General features: G+C 43.4%; 3 protein-coding genes across 8 annotated transcripts in view; 2 read left to right on the top strand and 1 right to left on the bottom strand.

Annotated features, from left to right (window-relative positions):
- The first annotated feature begins 98 nt into the window (after window positions 1-98).
- cybrd1 (cytochrome b reductase 1) lies at window positions 99-2355 on the top strand. Its single transcript, XM_070976118.1, has 4 exons — window positions 99-354; window positions 891-1099; window positions 1418-1572; window positions 1687-2355. Exons 1-4 carry the CDS (start codon window positions 168-170, stop codon window positions 1964-1966), a joined length of 831 nt encoding a protein of 276 aa, XP_070832219.1. The 5' UTR covers window positions 99-167; the 3' UTR covers window positions 1967-2355.
- Window positions 2356-2722: 367 nt separating this feature from the next.
- Window positions 2723-20507, top strand: LOC139340571 (dynein, cytoplasmic 1, intermediate chain 2a). Of its 3 annotated transcripts, none has more exons than XM_070976479.1 (17): window positions 2723-2810; window positions 3844-3961; window positions 4859-4973; window positions 6325-6412; window positions 7513-7572; window positions 7933-8048; window positions 12340-12426; window positions 12575-12737; window positions 12837-12936; window positions 13793-13918; window positions 15967-16113; window positions 16199-16312; window positions 16816-16949; window positions 17949-18093; window positions 18827-18967; window positions 19114-19239; window positions 19537-20507. In XM_070976479.1, the coding sequence occupies exons 2-17, from the start codon at window positions 3854-3856 to the stop codon at window positions 19648-19650; spliced, it is 1884 nt and encodes a 627-aa protein (XP_070832580.1). In that variant the 5' UTR covers window positions 2723-2810; window positions 3844-3853; the 3' UTR covers window positions 19651-20507. The 3 variants fall into 3 exon arrangements, with proteins under 3 accessions (XP_070832580.1, XP_070832579.1, XP_070832581.1); XM_070976478.1 differs by having other exon boundaries at window positions 2744-2810; window positions 7513-7602; XM_070976480.1 differs by lacking the exon at window positions 7513-7572 and having other exon boundaries at window positions 2744-2810.
- The window catches only part of LOC139340570 (electrogenic aspartate/glutamate antiporter SLC25A12, mitochondrial-like), a 34408-nt gene continuing 33810 nt past the window's right edge, over window positions 20459-21056 (bottom strand). For all 4 annotated transcript variants that reach the window (XM_070976473.1, XM_070976475.1, XM_070976474.1 and 1 more), the window contains one exon: window positions 20459-21055. In XM_070976473.1, coding sequence (XP_070832574.1) covers window positions 20848-21055 — 208 coding nt within the window. In that variant the 3' untranslated portion in view covers window positions 20459-20847. The remainder of the gene's footprint in view (window position 21056) is intronic.

The following is a 21056-nucleotide window of genomic DNA, read 5'->3' as shown; positions in this document are numbered from 1 at the left end:
TCTCTTCTCGAAGTGGTCTCAGACTTTTCTGTAACCACTAAAGTGACGAAAGCTCCTTCCTCCAAACACTTGCACGCCTCTGGGTCATGTGACATCGGTCCGTCCTCAGCAGACACTACTACAAACCTCACTCCGGGCGAGTCGTGCCGTCTCGCTGCTGTTCACTGATGGAGGGTCTGAAACGGTTCCTGGTCGCGCTGTGCGCCGCCGCCGCCGCCGGGCTGGTCTCCATAACATTCGTGCTAATATGGGTTCTCCATTATAAAGAAGGTTTAGCCTGGGATGGAGGACTGGCCGAGTTCAACTGGCATCCTGTTTTAATAGTCATCGGGTTTATTTTCTTGCAAGGAATGGGTGAGAGGAGTCTTTCTTCTTCTTCTTCTTGTTTTTTTTAACAATCATAATGGCATTTGCGCGTTGACTTTGGAGGAATGTAAACAGCTCTAGGAAAGTCGCGCAAATCAAAGTTACACAAGGCTTCTTGGGGGTGGGTGGGGTGAGGGAGGTAACCTATGAGTGCGGAATTATCAAAACTGAACTTCCACTGAAACTGTGGGCATTAAAAACTGTCACTTTCAGCTTGGATCGTAAAGTGTGGCAACCATAAATAAGGATGTGTGCGTAAATGATGAGTTTAGTTTGATAATACGGCTTTAAGTCCACATCAGCACACTTTTGGCACATGGCAGGTATTCCTCACTTGACTTTATGGCCTAAAAAGTAATGCATGTACTGGTGATGACAATAATAATGGCCACAGTACCTCACTTTAACAGTGTAATGGCAGATTAAACCTGTTTTTTTGTGTTTAATGCTGTCAAGATTTAAAAAGGCACCATAGCTGCATGAAGAATTGTTTGGATGAATCACACTGATGCCCTCTTTTGCAGCCATCATCGTCTACAGACTCCCCTGGACCTGGCAGTGCAGCAAACTAATGATGAAGTTCATCCATGCAGGCTTGAACGTACTTGCCTTCATTCTTGCTGTTATCGCTATGGTGGCAGTTTTTGACTTCCACAATGCTGCCAAAATCCCCAACATGTACAGTCTGCACAGCTGGCTGGGCCTGACAGCAGTTATGCTGTATTGTCTACAGGTAAATAAGCTATTTATTTTCAATGAGTTGAAGTCAAGGATAGTAAAGAAAGGCTCCTAGTTTTGTGGTGCAATATTAATATTGCAAAACATAGTACAGGGTTTGACATTTTGCACTAGATCATTATTAATCTGTACTCAGCATAATACATACAGAGGTGGGAAAGTTTGTCTGACACGTGTGATATTGAGATTCTCCTTAAAAACACCAAAAGAGCAATAACCTGTCACTTTTCTGAAACACAAAGTCATAGTGAACAACAGACTTGATTAGTACAATATCTGACACGTGGATGCTTATTTCTCCCTCACTGAGCAGCTTGTTCTCGGAGTTGGCATGTATTTGATACCAATTACACCAGTATCCTGGAGAGCAGCGTTTATGCCCCTCCATGTCTACGGTGGTCTTCTACTCTTTACCAGTGTCATAGCTGTGGCACTCATGGGCATCACAGAAAAACTAATTTTTGGCCTGTAAGTATAAAAAAAATAAATGTAGGCTTGTAAAAGCCATGAACCCAGAAGTATTATGTTAGTATGCTGCCTTACTGTGGGTTTAACATTATGTTTTTGTACCTCATCACTAAGGAGCAACCCAAAGTACAAGGACTCCCCCCCAGAGGCAGTTTTTGTGAACATTCTCGGAGTCCTCCTAGTGCTTTTTGGAGCTCTTATCCTCTGGATTGCCACTCGAACGTCTTGGAAACGCCCCAGTGACCAGATCTTGCATACCCTGCATACCAATGGGGGAGGTGAGGACAACACCAAAGTCGGTCCGGCCCTGTGTCAGCCATCTGATGGAAATGATGCTGAGGCCTGTGGGGATGTCAGGCGGAGGAGTACCAAACTAGATGATCAGGCTAACTGATTACAGTATTAGTGATTCAGAGCTGATAGGGTCTCTAGTGCTGAATGTATGTACACCCAGTCTACACTGACAAGAGAAAGTCAAAATGAAGAAATCTAGTTTGCTGAGCTTTCCATATATAGCTTTCTCTCTTGCACCTTAAGGTATTTAGATTGATGGCATTTAGAGCATCTTGTTATTGTCTGTATCATTAATCGCTGTAAGTGCATATAAATAATGGTGAACTACTTCATAAAAAGATCCAGTTGATGCAGGAATACACTTTATTGACATACACTGTAGAAGTAATCATGACAGATTTTCTATACTCTTATTTGTATTCTGATATCTGAGTTTTCTAAATGTGTTCAGAACCTACCTATATTTTACAATAAATATCTGCAACTTCTAAATAGTATCTTACAGTCCTTCTATATTTAGAAACGTTAATGTTCTAATTATTGACTGCAGATGAGGAATCATATTAATGTAATAGGACAGAGTCATATATTATGAGCAGCAATTTATCATTGTTGTTGTTGTTATCACAATAACCATGAGTGCTCTGGGTTCCTTTTGCTTTTCTAGATTAATGTCTTTCAGAGATAATGTTTTCATTATGAACCACTAACATTAAGCAACAAATCCGAAGACTTATTAAGACTCATTAAGGCTGCCTTTTGATTTTAGCCAAGATCAAAACTGACCATTGAACAATTGATTTCAGATGGCAGCAGCACAGCCACGTCAAAGCTAAATGCGTCTTTTTGTCCCTTCCCAGTTTCTGTAGTTGGGCTGGCAGTCCGTTTGTTTTGGCTGTTATTGGTTATAGGCATTTGCTGTCAGGTGGAGAACCTGCTTTAAGGTTTGTAACGTTAATGTACATCACAACGTCACGTTAGTTGTTGTACCGCACACTTATAGCATTTTTTGGCATTTGTCGCTGTGTTAGTAGCCCAACTTTCTTTGTTCACTGTGCGGTCAGCAGAGTTGAAAGCGCATGACAGCATTTCAGGTCCGGTTCACTGTTAGCTAGGTGCTAACAAACAAAGCTACCGCTACATCTCTAGCCATAAAGTGGTGGGTTGGATTGTGCAAGTCACATTTTCTACGACCCGAAAAAACATGTTATCGAAGAAATGATCTTATTCTAACATTATGCGGAATCTTTGTAAATGTAATGAAATCAGGTGGAAGGTTGACTAAGCTAGCTCTGTAGACAGTTAAAACAAGGAAGGCTAACGTTAGCAGCGCCAGAGGCCGGTTTGACGCTTATGTTTCGTGTTTTGTATGAAACTGCTCTGTAATAACGACACATGTAACCATGGTGCTGACTTTCAGTCTGAAAGTATAACGCTATATTACAAGCGATTTAAGGCCAGAGAAAAGTAGCAGAGACGGACAGGCTAACCTCTGTTAAGCTAACCGGGTGTGAACACTTGAACCAACGGTAGGGTGGGGCTCTCCGTTCGCTAGCCGGCAATGGCTGCTCAACCTGGTTCTGTTTTAACCGAATTACATGTAGCTGACAAATAATCTGTTTGTTTATAAACAGGTAAATCTTAAACTCACTCGGTTTCAGAGAAGGCAGACAGCCCTGTTGGATGATCACTTTAACTTAGCATACTGCTAGGTGAAGTTTGGTCTAGGTAGCTGTCTCCATGGCTGCCGATGGTACTGAAGCTGAGAGCATCGGGAGAAGTTTGGCTTTTAAAGACAGTTTTGAAAGCACTGCATTCATTTGTCAGTGGACTGTACAAATAGAATGAACAAGAGACCACGAGGATACCCACGATGTTTGACTTTTGTTTAACACACTTAAGCCTTAAGGGTCCCATCTTTTCAGTGTTTTCCTAATGGAACTCAAGCACTAACTAAAATGTGTTATTTGTATACAGCTGCTGCACCATGTCTGACAAAAGTGAGCTGAAAGCAGAGCTTGAAAGGAAGAAGCAGCGCTTGGCACAAATCAGAGAGGAGAAGAAAAGGAAGGAGGAGGAGCGCAAGAAGAAAGAGGTATGTTTAACTGTTTGTCAGTGTTTTTAATATCCACTCATACTGAATACAAGAATGAATATGGATGATAAACAAAACCATCACTGGTCCAGTTTGAGTATTGCAAAAACATTTTTTTCTATTTAAATGCAAATCTTCTCCCTACATTTAATTTTTGTGAGGATTTTTAGTTCAGATTCTGCTGGAAATCATTGATATCCACTACTTGCATTTGATTTAAGTTTAAGAAAACCGGACAGTTGATGGTTACGTTGACAGACAGACACAACACATTGCAAGGGTTCCTCTCAGAAAGTTCACCTGCTGATCTTAAAATAAGTCAGTCATCTTTAAGTGTGTGCACGTGTTCACCTCTCTTGTGAATGAGATGCAAGTTGACATTTTATTGGACATTATTATTATTATTTTAATTTTCACAATCATAATTCTGTCATCAAGGATTTCAGATATATATATGTTTACAGTTTAAGGTTATTAGGAGAATTGTTTTTTCAGTTAATTTTTAGTAAACTCAATATATGGATATGCTTAATTTAATCATAATCTAGTAATAACAAAATAATCCGAGTAAAATGAGTTTTGTTCTCTGTTGTAATATCTTACTGGTGCGTCTTTTGTACTTGTTTTTCATAACGTACCACAGTGACAAGTATTATACAGTTTCTACCAAGATAAGAAAATCAGCCAAGCCTTGACATCTCAAACAGAGGTGACTGCATGTGCAGTTACCAGCAGGAGTAATGTCATTGAACAGGGAAAGCTTCTAAAACCTTTCCACCTACTGTTTTGGTCTGGAAATGGTAGAAACGTGCAACAGTGACACTCTCTTGTCCTATATCAACTTAATGTGGATATTTAGAGGTTGTATTAATGGGTGTGGCATTGCTGTGTTTCTAGGCGGACCAGTTGAAAGATGCTGCACTTCACCAGGATGATTCTGATCTGGAGAAAAAAAGACGTGAGACTGAGGCTCTCCTTCAGAGCATGGGCATAGCCTCAGATGTTCCTGTTGGTATGTTTTATGTTACTATGTTATTGTATATGGTCTGTTTTGAATCAATATTTTTTCAGTGTGTTGGCTGTTTGCTAGAGTTTGTGGGTATTCACATTCATACTGGATAAACAGCGTTTTATTCTACTAAAGTCGATACAGTAGGATAATGACAACATACATATTTTTTATGGCCAAATAGTGGACTGTTATTTACTGGCCAACTCGGTCACCTGACCTCAGTCCAGCTGATCATGTGTTTGAATTTTTAAAGACCAGAATGAAAGCAAAAACCTCAGAAGTGAGCAAGAGGTGAATATGGCTGTGGCAGCCTTCAGACTATGAATATATGAGCAACCAAATATTAGATGTAATGACTTTAATTGTGTGTCCTGTTGCCTTCTGTTCCCAGCTTTCATGTGAGGATGCAAACACCCTCACATGAAAGCTGGAAGTTAGCATTTTAACCCTTTCATGAGGTCAAAATGTACCGTAGTAATTTCAGATTCAATGTGCTGGAGTACAGAGCCAAAGCAATAAAAGTACATCACTGTCCTAATAAGCTGCCACCGAAAGATTTGCTTTTCAGGAGCTTTACTAATTAAATGTCATGAGGATAAAACTAAATGGTGAGCTCACTAAGTGGAAAGGGGCAAAAACATGTATTCAGTATGCAGGAGGGCCTTTCATAAGTAGCCTGTCAAATATGAGGCTTAAGATTTAAAGGTTTTCTAATATTTCTAGTAAATTTCAGAAAATTGTCCATAAATACATGCACTGCACGAGGCAAGCACCAATAACAGAAACATTGTTTTAAAATGTTACAGTTAACACTGTGTCCACGGTGGAACTGTTAGAGCACCGTCACGTTGCTAACAGCAGGTGGCAGAAGAGATCCACAAGAAAATCTGTAAAAGTCTAACAGGATGGAAACCAAACTTGAAACAGAAATTAAAAAAAAAAAAGTTATAGTTTTGTGTATTTTTTAATTGTGTGTCTGCTTTACGTGCTATTGCATTTAATCAAACTGTAATTTAATAAAGATAAAGCCAGTGTAATTGCATTAAGTAAAGCTTCTTTTCCTAAAGGCATTGAGCTTGCCCCAGCTTGTCATTTACAGACTGGTTTGTACTTTAAATTGAACTTGCTTTGCTACTAATTTCAAGGCTTTACACACATGCTCGCTAACATGTAGCTGTCAGGAAATCTACATCAAGACGGCATTCATCCAGCATTCATCCAGCATTCATCCAGCATTTGAAACAATGAAGCTGCCACTGCAACATGGATGCATTTGTACTCTGTCCTCTGCTGTGAATAGCTTAGTGTCTGTACATTGTAACAGATGATTATTGTCTGTCTTACTATGTAGTCCCTCCTCCCATGTCTCCCACTACCAAATCGGGGGGCACACCAAGTGATGCAGGGAGCCAAGACTCTGATGGAGCCGTGGGACCCAGGTACACACACACGAACACGTGCGCGCACACACAGTCAAACAAAAGTGTTAGAAACGAATGTTTTGCCCTGCTTCAAGTACAGTATATTACAAGTGTGGAAACGATGCCAACAGCCCAATTTAGGAAGAATTAAGGGCGATTTCCCCACCCAGGGCAGAATCTTTAATCCTTTATTGGTCTCTATATGTATTGTCAAAAGGTTCTTTTTGTCCTCTCAACTGTAACAGCTATGCTAATGCCAGCGAGAATGGGATTTCAGTGTCCTCGTCACAGCTTCTCAAGCCACTTAGACAGCAGATGTGTTGTAGAGAAAATTAATTAAGAAGTATTATGAATATTGCTTTGAAAATGTGGGTCTGTTTTTGCTTTGTATGCTTTGCATCTCTTTCAACTCCAGGCAAAAGCTTTCTATGTTTAAAGCATGGCTACATTAAGAACTGAGCTAAAATCTTTTCTTATTTCTCATACCAGTACAGTGAATGATGACGAGTTTATGCCAACTGAGTGCATGTTTATTTAATCTGTGTGTCGTTGAATTAGGGCGATTCTAAATTAACAATAAAACAGCAGGCTGCTGTGATGCCTCAGGGACTTCTTAACCCCTAATTAGAGCCCCTTCCCTGGGCTGAAATTCAAGCTCCCCCAGTGTCCCATCAGGCCCAGGGAGCTGTTCTCCCAACCTGTTGAGTCATTTCCCTCACCAGCATGGCCATTTCCTACACACATGGAGGTCATGTTTTCTCCCTGAGGGTTCTCTCCCTCCCTCCCTCTCTGTCGACACAACACTCAGAGGCTTTTGGTGTGACACAGTTCAGACTGTATCAGCCCCTCAGGCTGCACATTACACCCCGTGTCATCCCACTCCTGAGGACTCGTGCATCCATGCATTTTAAGCAGATGCATTCTTCCACCTCTGAGGCTGGTTCAAGCTTGATTTGAAGTGGAAAACATCCCAGAAAGGATCCAGCTTTAAGAGTGTTTTGATAAGCTCAGATCCAATCAGCATGTTGTGTGCCATAATGCTAACTTTATTTCTTCTCCTCATTTGTGCTTGCTTGTCTCTCTCACTAATGCTGCCATGTTGCTGTGACACTAACCAGGACTCTGCACTGGGACTCTGACCCGTCCACTCTTCAACTTCACTCTGATTCTGAGCTGGGGTACTGGACACTCTCTTCTCTCCTTTCCTGGTCATTTTCCCTTCTCTCAATCTATGGCATGATTACTTTGTCTTTCAAAGTCATTATTCAGTTAATGAAAGTCCAGCATGTAAGAGTGGTCAGGCAAAACCTTTTCAATGAACTCACACTGGTTGTGTAACTAATCTGAAGTCATTTCATGAAGCTCTCATTTACTTACTTTGATCGGCACAAAATTCCATCTGCAGGGAGGTGAAAATTATTACAAAAACAGATGAGAACAGTTACAGTACAGTGTTTTGTGTTTTTTTCTTGTTAAAATCATTACTGCTTTGTAGTGATGTTGAGCTGTGCAAAGTTTGAGTTGTTATGTGCTTTTAGGCGTGGAACTGTGAAGCTGGGAATGGCCAAAATCACACAGGTGGACTTCCCTCCACGTGAAACTGTGTCCTACACAAAAGAGACACAGACACCTGTCATGACTCAACAAAAAGAAGGTGATTCTTACATATTATTATACAGGTCAACCTTGAATGGGCTGTATGAATGGTGTGATTAATATGTGGAGGCGTAGAGAGTTTTACAAAAACTGAGTGTGTGGAGTGTACAAGTGGGTACCAGAAGTGAACAAGTGGAAGAGATTTGATGGGAGATGAAAGTAAAGGGGGAAAAATGAGGCTTGGGGAACATAAAAACTCAAAGGAGAGATTAAATACAGGCAAGCCCTGCTCCTCTGAACCTCACAACCAACTCCAATTCGGCATAATTAACAAGCAGGATGAGACAACCGGTGACAGGAAAGAGAAATGCGATTGGGGAGGCAGATATGAAGCAACTGCGTTCTGCCTCTGAAGCATGTCGATATGTATGTAATCGCCGCACTGGAGCTTTCAGGCCAAAGAGGGTATTTGGGCTACTACTAACATCCAAATGTTGACCACATGTCCCATAAAATATGCAATATTTGTGGGTGTGCGTGTTCTTGGTTGATTTATGTAATGACAGATGGCGGATAATGCGCTCGGCTGAAGTCCTGATTAGGTTTTACGTTCTGCATTCTGATTTTGTTTTGGTCCAGAGAGATACGAGAGCCACAGATCCTACAAAACCTCCAACTGTTGGAGCGAGTCTGCCCGTTTTTAAGCTCCATTTCTTTGCATCAGCTAATGTTTTAAGCATCCTTAAAAGCCTTGTTAGGATTTTAAACAGTGTCCAGGTATTTGGTTGTTGTCCCATCAGGTGATGTGTAGAAAATCCTGAAGTGGCAAGCAGCGTGAGGAAGATGAAATTGTGTGATTTTGTGGAAAACTATGAGCAGAAGTAGTGAAGGATGAAGAGCATCCCCTGTTCCTCATCGCTCTTTACTCTGGACTCTACTGGGCATTGTAAAACTGTGTTAAACAATGATGGTTTCTGCCAGCTGTTCAACACGAGGCCCCCCTTCCCCTCTCTGCCACTATGTAATCATTTCATCAACTCCCTCGCTTCCCTGTCTTCTCCCTTCACCGAACAGGCACATAACAAAACACACTCAGTGACATTGTGCATTTTCACACCATCACTTCTGGCACTCGATGAGACGGCATCCCCTTCCCAGCTTGCTCCCCTTGGCGCATTTTTTGATGTGTGGGGTGGCGTCGGGCCTGTTCTCTGATTGAGCGATTTATCATGTTGTCAAAAGGAGGTAACGGCGCAGCACTCTCAAGGTCAGCAGGCGGTGGCATTAGAGGGAGCGGCTGCCGTGTCCTGGCTGCTGCAAACCGAGGGTTCCCACAGTGTCTGCAAGACATCTCAGAGAAAGAGTGAGCGATTTAAGATTTTAACATCACCCGCCCTGTTGACCCAAAGAAAAGCCCCTGAGCGGTCAAGGAGAACACATCTTCGGGTTATTTGTTTGTTATTAATGGGGACGGTTTTGAATCATTCCCCCTCACAAGATCAACTGGACAGTCTTTGTTAGCCTCGTGTGCCCTCTTAGATAATAATTCTGACATTAATTCATCCACAGCTTTTATTTGCAAGGAGGTTTGTGAGCCTGGGACACCGCAGTGGCATTCTTCTGTCGGTGGTCTCAGGAAATTGTTTTTAATTTAAGCCATCAGATTGGTGAATTTCCATGCTGCTGCTGCAGTATTCCCAGACTGCACTAGTAGGTAATATGCAGCATCAGTATGCACTCCTCAACAAGAGGCTGTAATTATGGAGTAAGATATTGTTGGAGGTTGGGGGGTGGTGGTGGGGTGTGTGTGGAGTGGTTGGTCTGCTGCAGCGTTTTAAAAGGCTTGTCAGGAATATGAGTATGTGGAGCAGTTCAGTAAATCTAATATTTAATTGAATGTGATTGTTTTAATCACTCTGAATTCAGAGGCAGGTCAAAACTTTTAATCACAAAAGCCCTTAATGGCCTTCTTGTGTGAAGTGCCACTTGTAATTGTGGTCAGCTTTTATGCACTTGATGATTAGTACTGTTAAATATCTATTGTATCCCTCTGTCATACAGCCACTAATCATTTGAACAGAAAACTTGAAATATTCCCCTTTTTTCCTTCGTGTATGGAGTATTTGCACCTTAGAGGATCTTTTTTTGTTCTCAATCTCATTTAGCGATATTATGAGTTTTTATCTCTGACAGGCATTTTGTTTTAAGGAGGAGGGTTTTTTTTTTGGCGGTTTTGGATCTCTGCTCACCTGTTTGAGATCTTTAGGCCTCAGTGTCACTAGAGAAGAAGCGGAAACACCTCCTGTTTCAAAGAAGTCCTGATCAGGGTGAGCAGATTGACAGAAGTCTGACTGCTGATGTCTTTGTTTTTATTTGCCTTGCAGCAATTTTCAGTTTGCTGTTCTACCACAAATGTTGATGCTGTAGCACATGAAAAGATTGATCTCAAATTTTGAAGAGCACTATGTTAACTGCAGCTAGGAAGGAAGACGTGATGGTGCATGTATGCGTGTGTGGTGGTGGGTGTATGTATTCTTGGCCTTTATACGGCAGAGAAAAGCCCTGCTGCACGTGCTGAAGTCAGCATGGACATATAGAAAGTGGAAGACACCTGCAGCGGAGAGCAAAGGTCATTTAGTTTTGCACTTGTACATCTCTGGCTGCATACTGTGTTTGCGTTAATATATTGTCCATTGACTAAGACCTGTGATTACCCCCCCCCCCCCCTCCTGTCCAGCTCCCCTCCCCAAAAAAGCTTTTATTTCTTAAGTGGTACAAAAGCCATAATTGGGCCTGCTTTGAGAGGAGGTGTCAGTGTATGGGACATCGGTGATCCGGGTGAATTCTGTTAAATGCAACCCCCCACCCCCACCCCACCCTTGCTAGGCGCTACTACCCCCCTACACATCCCCAGCGGGGTCACCAGGATCACTAGCTTTTCTCCAAATGGCCATTTTGGCTGGCAGGTGCATTATACCCTTTATTTTCAGATTGTCTGTCCGCTCCTAATGCCTGGCAGGTTGATTGCTCTGGCTGCCTCACCAGGGAAAGGGCTGACGAGCACGGCCGGGACTAGCTGAAAGACAGTGATTACTGTTTTCCTTTAAGCCTGATTGAGGCCCTTGAAAGGAAAGATTTTAACCTTGTCCTGTTGGTTGCAGCGTATGGCCGTACATTGAAATGGCTTGTGTCATCAACCCAGTTCTGTAAACTCATCAGTGCACTCAATAACCTTCTTCCCAAAACCTCCATCCCAGCAAGGGGATAGATCACTTCATGGAAAGTGACAGATGACATTATCATTTAGATTATCTCGGTAGGAAGGAAATTCTGGCGTGCGGCGCTGTCATCTTAGATTAACTATAAGGCTCATACCAAGATAAGTGCCAGGAGGAACCAGGCGAGTATTTCCCCTCTCCTCATGAATCTGTTTTGTCCTGCTTTTGCTATTTATTTTTTACATTGAAAGCATAGGCTGTATACCGTCTCTTGGAGATGTGTTTTGAAAAATCGTGTTCATCTTCTTTGAGGTAGAACCGGTGTGCAGTTTGCCAGCTGGTCTGGTCTGTATTTTGTTGTACATTCTCTGAGGTTGAATAGGAGTTGCAGGACCCCCTGCTAGGATGGTAATTGCACAGGCTTGCTGTTCAGGGAGAAGCTTGTCTTGGGGCAGCCAGGCGGAAAACCTCTGTGCCATCCCCATGCCACCTCTGAAGAGATCAAGACAATCCCGGCATCACCATCTGCTTTTGCACCATGCCGTCATCTGGCCAGACCAATGGGATGGGCCCCGGGCAGCTGCTCCACACCCTCTGCTCCGCTGCCCCGTGGCCTAGAAGGGGGCGACCTGCTACCGGGACACAGAGGAAATGGCTACACTGACAGCTAGACCCTCTATTGAATGGCTGGAGTCTCATTAACAGTTGGGAAAGACAGGGGTCCCTATGACAACAAGACACCCGCTGCGCTGTGTCCCTTTAACACAAATGACAAACTTCCCTGCTTTAGAGGAGCAGGTTCTTTTTGAAAGGCGACATTGTGCTGACAAACCAAACAAATGCAAGGCGGAGATTGCCGTGCCCATAATCACTCAGTGGAGCTTTTTTATATTGAGAAAAGAAAATAATGGCGGTGGAAGATGTAGTGACCAGAAGGTATGAAGCGTCTGTATGGAGGCATGATCGCTTGTTGTGTGAAAGTTGTTGCTTTGAATTTGATTTGATTTCCTGTTCACAATTGAAGTTTTGACAAATACGATATCATAGCCAAAGTTATTTTCCAGTTTCTTGCATTAGAAGTATTTTGAGGTGTGGTGTATGCAACGTAACAGTTCACTTTCTGATCAACAGAGGAAGAAGAAGAGGAAGAAATCGCTCCACCTCAACCAGTAAGCGAGACTCAGACTGAGAAGCCGGACCAGAAAGAGGAGGAGGAAGGTACTCCACTGCCACTGTTATTATAGTATCTGCTGAGTATGAAGAGGTTTCTGTTCCTGTAAAGCAGTGCATCACATTCCCTATCATAACACCAATGAACAGAAGGGATCCCCACCACATTTCAGTGTGTTTGTGTTTCTCTGTGTAGCACCCCCCCACGAGCTGACAGAGGAGGAAAAACTCCAGATCCTGCACTCTGAGGAGTTTGTGAATTTCTTTGACCACAGCACTCGCATCATTGAGCGGGCTCTATCAGAGCACGTGGACCTCTTCTTTGACTACAGCGGCCGTGACCTGGAGGAGAAGGAGGGGTAATAATTGGACAACTGGTGTTTTTTTTTTTTTTTTTTACTTGTAATTGGTTTTTGAAGAAGTGTTTGTATTGATTTGTGGCGCTTTGTTTTCCCCAGTGAAATCCAGGCCGGAGCAAAGCTCTCACTCAACAGGCAGTTTCTGGACGAGCGCTGGTCTAAACATCGTGTCGTCACCTGCCTGGACTGGTCCCCCCAGGTCTTTTTCTTCTTTTTTTTTAAATAACTTTTTGTAATTTAAACCAACAGTTGGACAGCCTTTAGAAGTAGTTTGCCACGATCAATATGTCAATCCTGAAATCCTGTTTCTGTGCGAAAATACAAGTAATCTGTGCATAAATGTTGCTAATTGGCTGTTGAAACAACTTAGCTTTGCACAGCCATAATGCTTTATGATTACATAGCTTGAGTTTGACAGCATTTACTTTTAGCCACAAGTCCCTCTGGAAAAGTAAGTTATGTCCCACACAAATTGTCACTTAGTCGGAGGCCGTAATGATTTGTTTCCTCTGGTGTCTAAGGTCATTTCATGCATGATTCTGCAACGACTTCTGACAGTGATTGAACACCAACGCTTTGTTAACAGTATTTACTTGCTCAGAGCGATACCCATACGCTTGTGATTTGAAATAATGAATTCACAAACTGTAAATCTCAGATCAGGTATTAGAAGCAGCAGAGGTTAATGGTTTGTTTACATCTGTGTAGCGTTTCTGTAGTCGTCGGCTGCCTGTGTTTTTAATACACGCTTCAGTGAGGTTAGATTTTCGATTCTCAATGAGCTGCTCTGTTTCAGTCTTCCACTGTTCCTCTGTAGCTTTTGGTTGAAATTATGAAAGGAAATAAAAACGTAATTTACCGAAGTTCTTGAGGGGGTAGGGCAAATTAAACGAGCCATAAATCTTGAGGAAAGGGTTACTCATTCTTTTAGGCATTCAGCAGCACCGCACTGGGCAGGCGAGGCCTGTCCACATGGAGCCAGGCCTGGGGGGCATGTCTGCCTCCCCCTTGCATTCATTTTGGCTGATTTTTTTTTTCTTTCTTTCTGTCACCAGTATCCTGAGCTCCTGGTTGCCTCATACAACAACAACGAGGACGCTCCTCATGAGCCAGACGGCGTGGCCTTAGTGTGGAACATGAAGTACAAGAAGGCGACACCGGAGTACGTCTTCCACTGTCAGGTACTCAAAGCCAAACACCTCAGCTTCATTCTCCTGCCCCTCCCCGCCTTCTTCCTCACTGGTGGCTTCTTCCATGACAAGCATGTAGCACCGCCAACCAACCCCTGTTTGCTCACCCCTCTCTCCTCCTCCTCTGCCCTCGCACCCCTCACCCTCCTGTCTCCATGCACATTGTGAGTTCAGCGTACTGGCATCCACCTCCACCACATCTATCCACAAACACATGTTCATGAGGCGCCGGAGAAGACCTGTGGTGCAGGAGCTGAATGGAATCTGAGCACTGCAGCAGGATTAAGTGTGTGGGGCAGGGCTGGTTATCATATGCATCTAAACAAGGGCCCTGTGTTCAGACGAGCGAGCAGGGAGAGCAGCACAGCTCCTCCGCTCTGCCCGGCCTTATTATAATGCCTGCCCTCAGGCTCCTTCACCAAGACAAGTTGAGTAGAACCACATGTTGTTGCCTGGAGAGCGGATGTAGATGCAGGCGCATTTCTCCGATGAATAAAACTGAACAGAAGTGTGAACGCAGTTTTTCTCTGTGCCTCCAAGTCGGCTCATAATGAGATATTCCTGAGCCCTGCATCAAGAAAAGTTCCCTTTCGAAAAAACAAAACACAGAGGTGAGATTGTGATTGGTGTAGGAATGAGTACATGTAGACCACCTAAAAACCAAACTGGAATAATAGAATTCATGAATGTCATAATCTTTTTTCACCAGCCACGGGGTTTGTTTGGTTTGCACTGTGAGAGCGGAGTGATTGGAGATGTTTGAATGTGTGCTGGGACAGAGGGAACATGCACAGAGCAGCTCTATAACTTTGAGATGAAGCAGGGAAACAACAGGTTCAAGTTGATGCTTTCCATGCTCTGATTATTGGCAGCTTGGAATAGAATTTGAGTGTTGCTGATATCAGACTTGGTTTGACACAGTTTTGCCTTGTGGTCAGTTACCTCAGTGGAAAATTCCCTGCTTATTATTATATTGTTAAGTGTTTTTACTGGTCTGTGGAAATGAATGCAGTTCTTATTGTTCTGAACGTAAAAGCCATTTCAGAGAAGATACATATGCTCAGAAAGAGCCAGTTTATTAGGTACCCCTAGTACCTACACAGTCCTGCAGTAATGCAGTTTGTGATAGTGTCGATTATATCATGTTACACTGGCAGGTGTTTCTATTATTTTGTCTTCCCTTCTATCAGTGATGTAATGTATTTGTTGTATGTATTAATTTGTTTTCATTGGGTTTATTGTAGGACACTAGTTTCAGCTGGCTGTACCTAATGAACCGGTAACTGAGTGTAAAAATCGTGATCTATTTTTATATAATAACAAAAGATTTAAAGGCATACTATGAAGGAACTGTCAATGACTGTTTTCACTCCATGCCACCTGAGGCGCTTTGCTTCTAACTGCAAGCTGCTATTGTGGTGACGTTACATTTGTTGTAATGGAAAGGCTAACTAAGCTAACCGCCGACACCTACCTGTCTGACAGAAAACAGGCCAACCCTGCATCACTCGTCATCCTCATCCTCTTCTTCAGTGCTTGCCAGCGAGTTAAAGCCAACCCCAGATTATTTCTCGTTTTGGAACGAGCTGTGTCCGCTTGGCGTTTCGCCTCGCTCTATATGCATTTTCTCTGTGCTGTCTGCCATTTTCAGAGCTTCGTCTTGGATGCATGCTGCTTACGGTCAAGCACCTGGTTGTCACCTTTTTGGAAAGTGTTGACCTTGCCTGTGCGCCATTATTGGCTGGGGGCTACTCAGGAAAATCCTGCATAGTATATCTTTAAAGACATTAAGCCAGCCCTACCACACAGATTTCGCGTTATTCAGTCCGGTGTGGGTCTGGATCTTCGAGGTGCACGTGCAGGACATCTAGGCCCAACGTCCGGGTCTGGATGCATTCTTGCTTCTTTGATTGGATGTGACACAGCAGTACATCTGTAGTCTAGTCTAGTGCTGTCTCACTATAAACACGCACTTTTTCATCAGTAGAGAAACTAAACATTGTCTATCCTCTTCTCTGGTTTTTGCCTCTTTCTGACAGTCTGCTGTTATGTCAACTGCGTTTTCCAAGTTCCACCCGAACGTTGTGGTGGGGGGCACGTACTCAGGGCAGATTGTCCTGTGGGACAACAGGAGCAACAAGAGGACCCCCGTGCAGAGGACTCCGCTGTCAGCAGCAGCACATACGGTACACTGAACTACTGACACAGTGGGCTGGTGCTTTATTTTTGATACAGCAGAGGAGTAAAATGTCTCCCTGGTTGTCTTTGCAGCACCCAGTTTACTGTGTGAATGTGGTCGGCACCCAGAACGCCAACAACCTGATAAGCATCTCCACTGATGGCAAGATGTGCTCCTGGAGTCTGGACATGCTCTCTCAGCCACAGGTGACTTATATGTGTGTATATGTGTGACAGTTTTCTCCCGTGGGTGGTCAGAGGAATATTTCTGAATTACATAAACGACTCAGGATTAAAGATTTAACCATAAAATATTAAGTGTGAGCTCTCAGCTTCGTTTTTGCATTTTGTCTCCTTGGTCTCACATTCCGCTCGCTTCCTGTCCCTCCCATGTCAAACATTTTGGCCGGACTCGTTCGTTTTAGCATTCCAGTTTGGTATTTCCCCCGGCTTTACCCTTATTTTTTCTTCAACTCATTTTTCACTTTGAAGGAAATTAACTTTGCTAGCTGTGTCATTTCATCTGCACTGCCAAGACCTCAATGTCAAGCTTCAATTTTTTATAAAGTGCTAGTTGAATTTAGATTATACATTAATAAACTGTCAGGTGATTTTTATAGGTTGTGCTTGGCAGAGTGTGTGTTAACATAAAGCCTGAGCAGGGAGCTTGTTAAGGATGTTGTTCCATGCTGCCTCCCTCCCCTCCACAGGACAGCATGGAGCTGGTGTTCAAGCAGTCCAAAGCTGTAGCTGTCACCTCCATGTCTTTCCCTCTCGGAGATGTCAACAATTTCGTGGTGGGCAGCGAGGACGGCTCCGTCTACATGTCATGTCGTCATGGAAGGTGCGTTCACAAGGAGCCGCGGTCCCCGGGCGTCCCTCCCGAACACCGCCAGGAAACTAAGGCAGCTTGTTAGGCCCACCTAGTACCGAGTGTCAAATAAATATAGCCCACTCACTTCCCAGTGCAACGCAAATCCAACACTTGATCTCCCGCTGTTTGAGGTTTCACTCCTGCCCAGTCATCCTGTTTTTCTTTTCCGCTTGTCAGTTGTGTTTGTAAAGGTCGTTCAACATAAACAGGGCACACATGCAGGGGAAACAAATCATTCTTTCCTTGTCCTTTTTTTTCCCCCCTCAGTATGTTTCTGTGGGTGAGAGAGTTTGTTTACAGTCAGTCGTCCTGGGGAGAATTAAAACTGCAGTTCATCCCACAATGTTCTCATTTAAGAGGCCGGGACTTCTCTCACAGTGGATGTTTCCTCTGGTAAAGAAGCAAAGAAATGTGGCTTAAATCCGAGCGGCCACAGAGTAGCGCGCTAGCTCTGTGCTAAATGTCCTGCAGTATGCCCAGAGACCGCAGAGAGGGGATAGCTGCTAGGCTTTGCACAGCAGAATCACCTCTGTAATTGGGGGAATAATTTTCCACCTCATTTACAATGGTATGATACTCTCATCGCAGTTAATAATGCATAAGCATCACTCACGCTGAGTATTTACCTCTCTACGTTAATTATCAGAGCCTCAGTTGGTTAACAGCTCTGCAACATGTGGTTGATGGGTTGCAGGCACTTTTGCCACCCTGCTGGTAATCACATGATCTAAGTAAAGGATTAATGTGAATATGTCCAGCAGAGGTCCACCTGTGCCCAGACAGACTGCGAGCTGTTAACCGTTTGGTTTGTTCCCTTCATGCAATGCACAGATACATATATTCAAGTTTGATTACGACTGAAGGCCGTTACTCAACATCTGCTGCTGTGGGAATTAAACGTGTCATGCTCGATTGAATCTCCCAGTGCCTTTTGCACTTACTCCCCCACTTGATCTGTGTGCTCCACAGCAAAGCGGGTATCAGTGAGATGTTTGAAGGCCACCATGGGCCCATCACAGGGATCAACTGCCACACAGCTCCAGGGCCGCTGGACTTCTCCCACCTGTTTGTCACCTCCTCCTTCGACTGGACTGTCAAGCTGTGGAGCACCAAGGTACGGGCGAGATGTGGGTTGCATTTTTAAAGGTGCAAGAAAACCTCAGGATCGTTCAGTGGTTAGAAAAAGTTTCCTCCCCCTGTGTGTTTTGTGTCTCTCTTTCACTTCACTTCAGTCATTCGTGGTAATAATGTTTCTTTTTATATTGATTTTCAAGCGACGTACTTCTGTTAAAGGGCTATTGATTGAATTTGAAGCCAGACAAGCAACACAGTCACTAGACACTCTTAAGATAAAAGAACTCATTTGTTACCTCAAATTAAAGAGTGAAAAGCCCCAAAGCTCTGTGAGGCTCTAATCCACTTTGTAAAGATAACCAAATTGTAAGAGATAAAAGTTGAGGTCCAATTCTTAGTTTTTTAACCCTGAGCAGGCATGGTGAAGCAGAGTCCAAATGTTGGTGTCAGCGTAAATGTTTCTTTAATAGTTAGCACTGGCACAAGGTGCACCCTCGTCGTTTGGACAGTATTACACTATCGCACCCTGAACCTGTGAACATATCAAACACACAGCTTGATCCATAGCACCTGCTGCTGTTTGAATATGAGCTGACAGAGATTCAGCGTCAAACCCTCTGCCTGCACGGCATTTAAACAGGTTTGCATGCCCTTATTGCAGTGGAGCACAGCGAGTGCTAACATGCTAACGTTTAGTAAATGATCTTCACCGTGCTCCTCATCAGATTAAAAATAAATATTTAAATAAAGGGTTTTTTTTTATCTCTCTGCAGAACAACAAGCCCCTCTACTCATTTGAAGATAACTCAGATTATGTGTATGACGTCATGTGGTCTCCAACTCACCCTGCTCTGTTTGCGTGTGTGGATGGTGTGGGCCATCTCGACCTGTGGAACCTCAACAATGACACCGAGGTACGACGGGTTCCTACACACACATTCCACAGCACACACACATCTCATCACAACTATTTCAAATCTATCAATCAATCTGCCATTTATCAAAGCAGCATGGAGGTTTCCACTCTTTTAACTGGTATTTTCTGGTGTTACCGTTTCAGGTTCCAACCGCCAGCATCACAGTAGAGGGTAACCCGGCCCTCAACAGGGTCAAATGGGCTCACTCTGGCAGAGAAATCGCCGTGGGAGACTCCGACGGACGAGTTTGTGTGTATGAAGTTGGAGAGGTGAGCAGGCATGACTCAGCTTTGTACCAGTAAATTTCTCTTGACTCCTCTGCATTTTTTAGCGTAATCGCTGAAGCATGTTGTTGCAGACATGATTCTGCCTCTTAGCTGCTTTAATTTTTACTGTAATGATTAACTGAACAACAGAACAGAGTATGAGTGTCTTGTGGATTAAATTCAAACTATTTGTCACGGTTTGAGTATGTAATGAAGCCATTGTCTGTAAATTTGTGGATAGACCATTACCTGTGTTTGAAATGCGAGTCATGCCTCTGTTGTGTGCCTCCCGTCCTTCAGCAAACTGCGGTTCCACGAAACGACGAGTGGACCCGTTTCGTTCGCACACTGGCAGAGATCAACGAGAACAGGGACGACGCAGAGGAGCTGGCAGCTCAGCGCCTGGCTGCCTGATCTGCTCGCCGTGGATGAGATGTTTAAGGGACCAGTGGCGCACTTGTTAATGCCAGCCCCCATTTTTGATGGAAGAAAAAGATGAGATGACAACATGACTGGAGGTAAAGATGAAGTTTGGGTCAGAAAGAAGTACGGACATCTCTTGATTTCTTACACTTTGTTATTTGGGACAACTCTGCCTTCTCGGTTAGCTGGACCGTCACCAGTCTTCCCTGGAATAACACAAGCGACAGGGCTATCAACCTCAGACACTAACATGAAGCCATATTCACAAACACAAACCATTTGTCCTTTCTCCAACCAGATGCCTTAAACTTTAATTTGTATCGTGATTGTCAAAAATCCCACCTGTCTTCATTTAGGCCATGTGAACACCAGCCTTAATTTTGAGTTTTTCAACCCTAATAGGTGCTCCACTCCACATAATCATGAAGAACACTCATAGCTGAGTTTTAGGTCCATCAAAGCTGTAGTAAAGCAATCACACCTTTAAACACACAGGAATGTAAACTAACTGTAGCCCATGTTGTCATCCCTCTTCCTTTTAGACTTGATAACCTAAATACGTGTTTGTAAAATACTGTCCAAAATCCAAATGTCTTTCTACTTCTATATTCTATACTGCATCAGTTTTCACTTAATCAGCATTGCTGGTTAGACTTGAGATAGTTGGAAGTTTCCTCAATGCCTAAGATGATCATGCATGCTGTAACCGCACAGGATCTGAACAGAGATTGTTTTCGTGAAGAATCTCAAACCCTGGTGTCAAAACTGAGAATGTACTTTTCACACAGTAGAAACAAACAGTTTGAATGATTTATTTCAATAAAATACAATAAATACATTTAAATTATTTCCAGAGTCCCTGGTCATGATTTCAAAATGAACACTTTTGAAAACATCTGTACATCGTCGCATTTCTGAAATTGAACTGACACATGCACACCAAAGCTATTGCACACCAGAAAATGCAGTTACAATCATTCGTAATGCCATAATGTCCCTCTGTAGAGAAGTACAATATGTACAGTAAAGTTGTGCAAGCTATGCAAAGAAAACGCAATAAAGCCATACTCATGCAGCATTCAAAGTAAGACAACCGTTCAAATGCATTTAATTGAAACGTGGTTCAACTTTGGGGAAACATAATGACCGGAGGAGCATGCAGCCCTCACAGTCACGATGAGGGATGCCTTATGAAGCCTGTGGCTGCATTATGGACTCCGCTGCTTTGATTGTCTCCTTTCCAGAAGGCTTGAACTTGGGCAGGTGCAGACCAAACTTTCTCTCCACGCCAGCAAAGGTTACAGCAGCCAGATGGTAGCCGCCTACGTGGTCGGCAGTCACTGAAGGAAGGTCTTTGACCATGGGTTTAGGGATGGGCTCAGAGCCAGCAGGACGGC

This window comes from Chaetodon trifascialis, chromosome 12 (assembly GCF_039877785.1).
Source record: "Chaetodon trifascialis isolate fChaTrf1 chromosome 12, fChaTrf1.hap1, whole genome shotgun sequence".
NCBI lineage: Eukaryota > Metazoa > Chordata > Actinopteri > Chaetodontiformes > Chaetodontidae > Chaetodon > Chaetodon trifascialis.
This window is presented reverse-complemented; position numbering and strand designations above follow the sequence as displayed.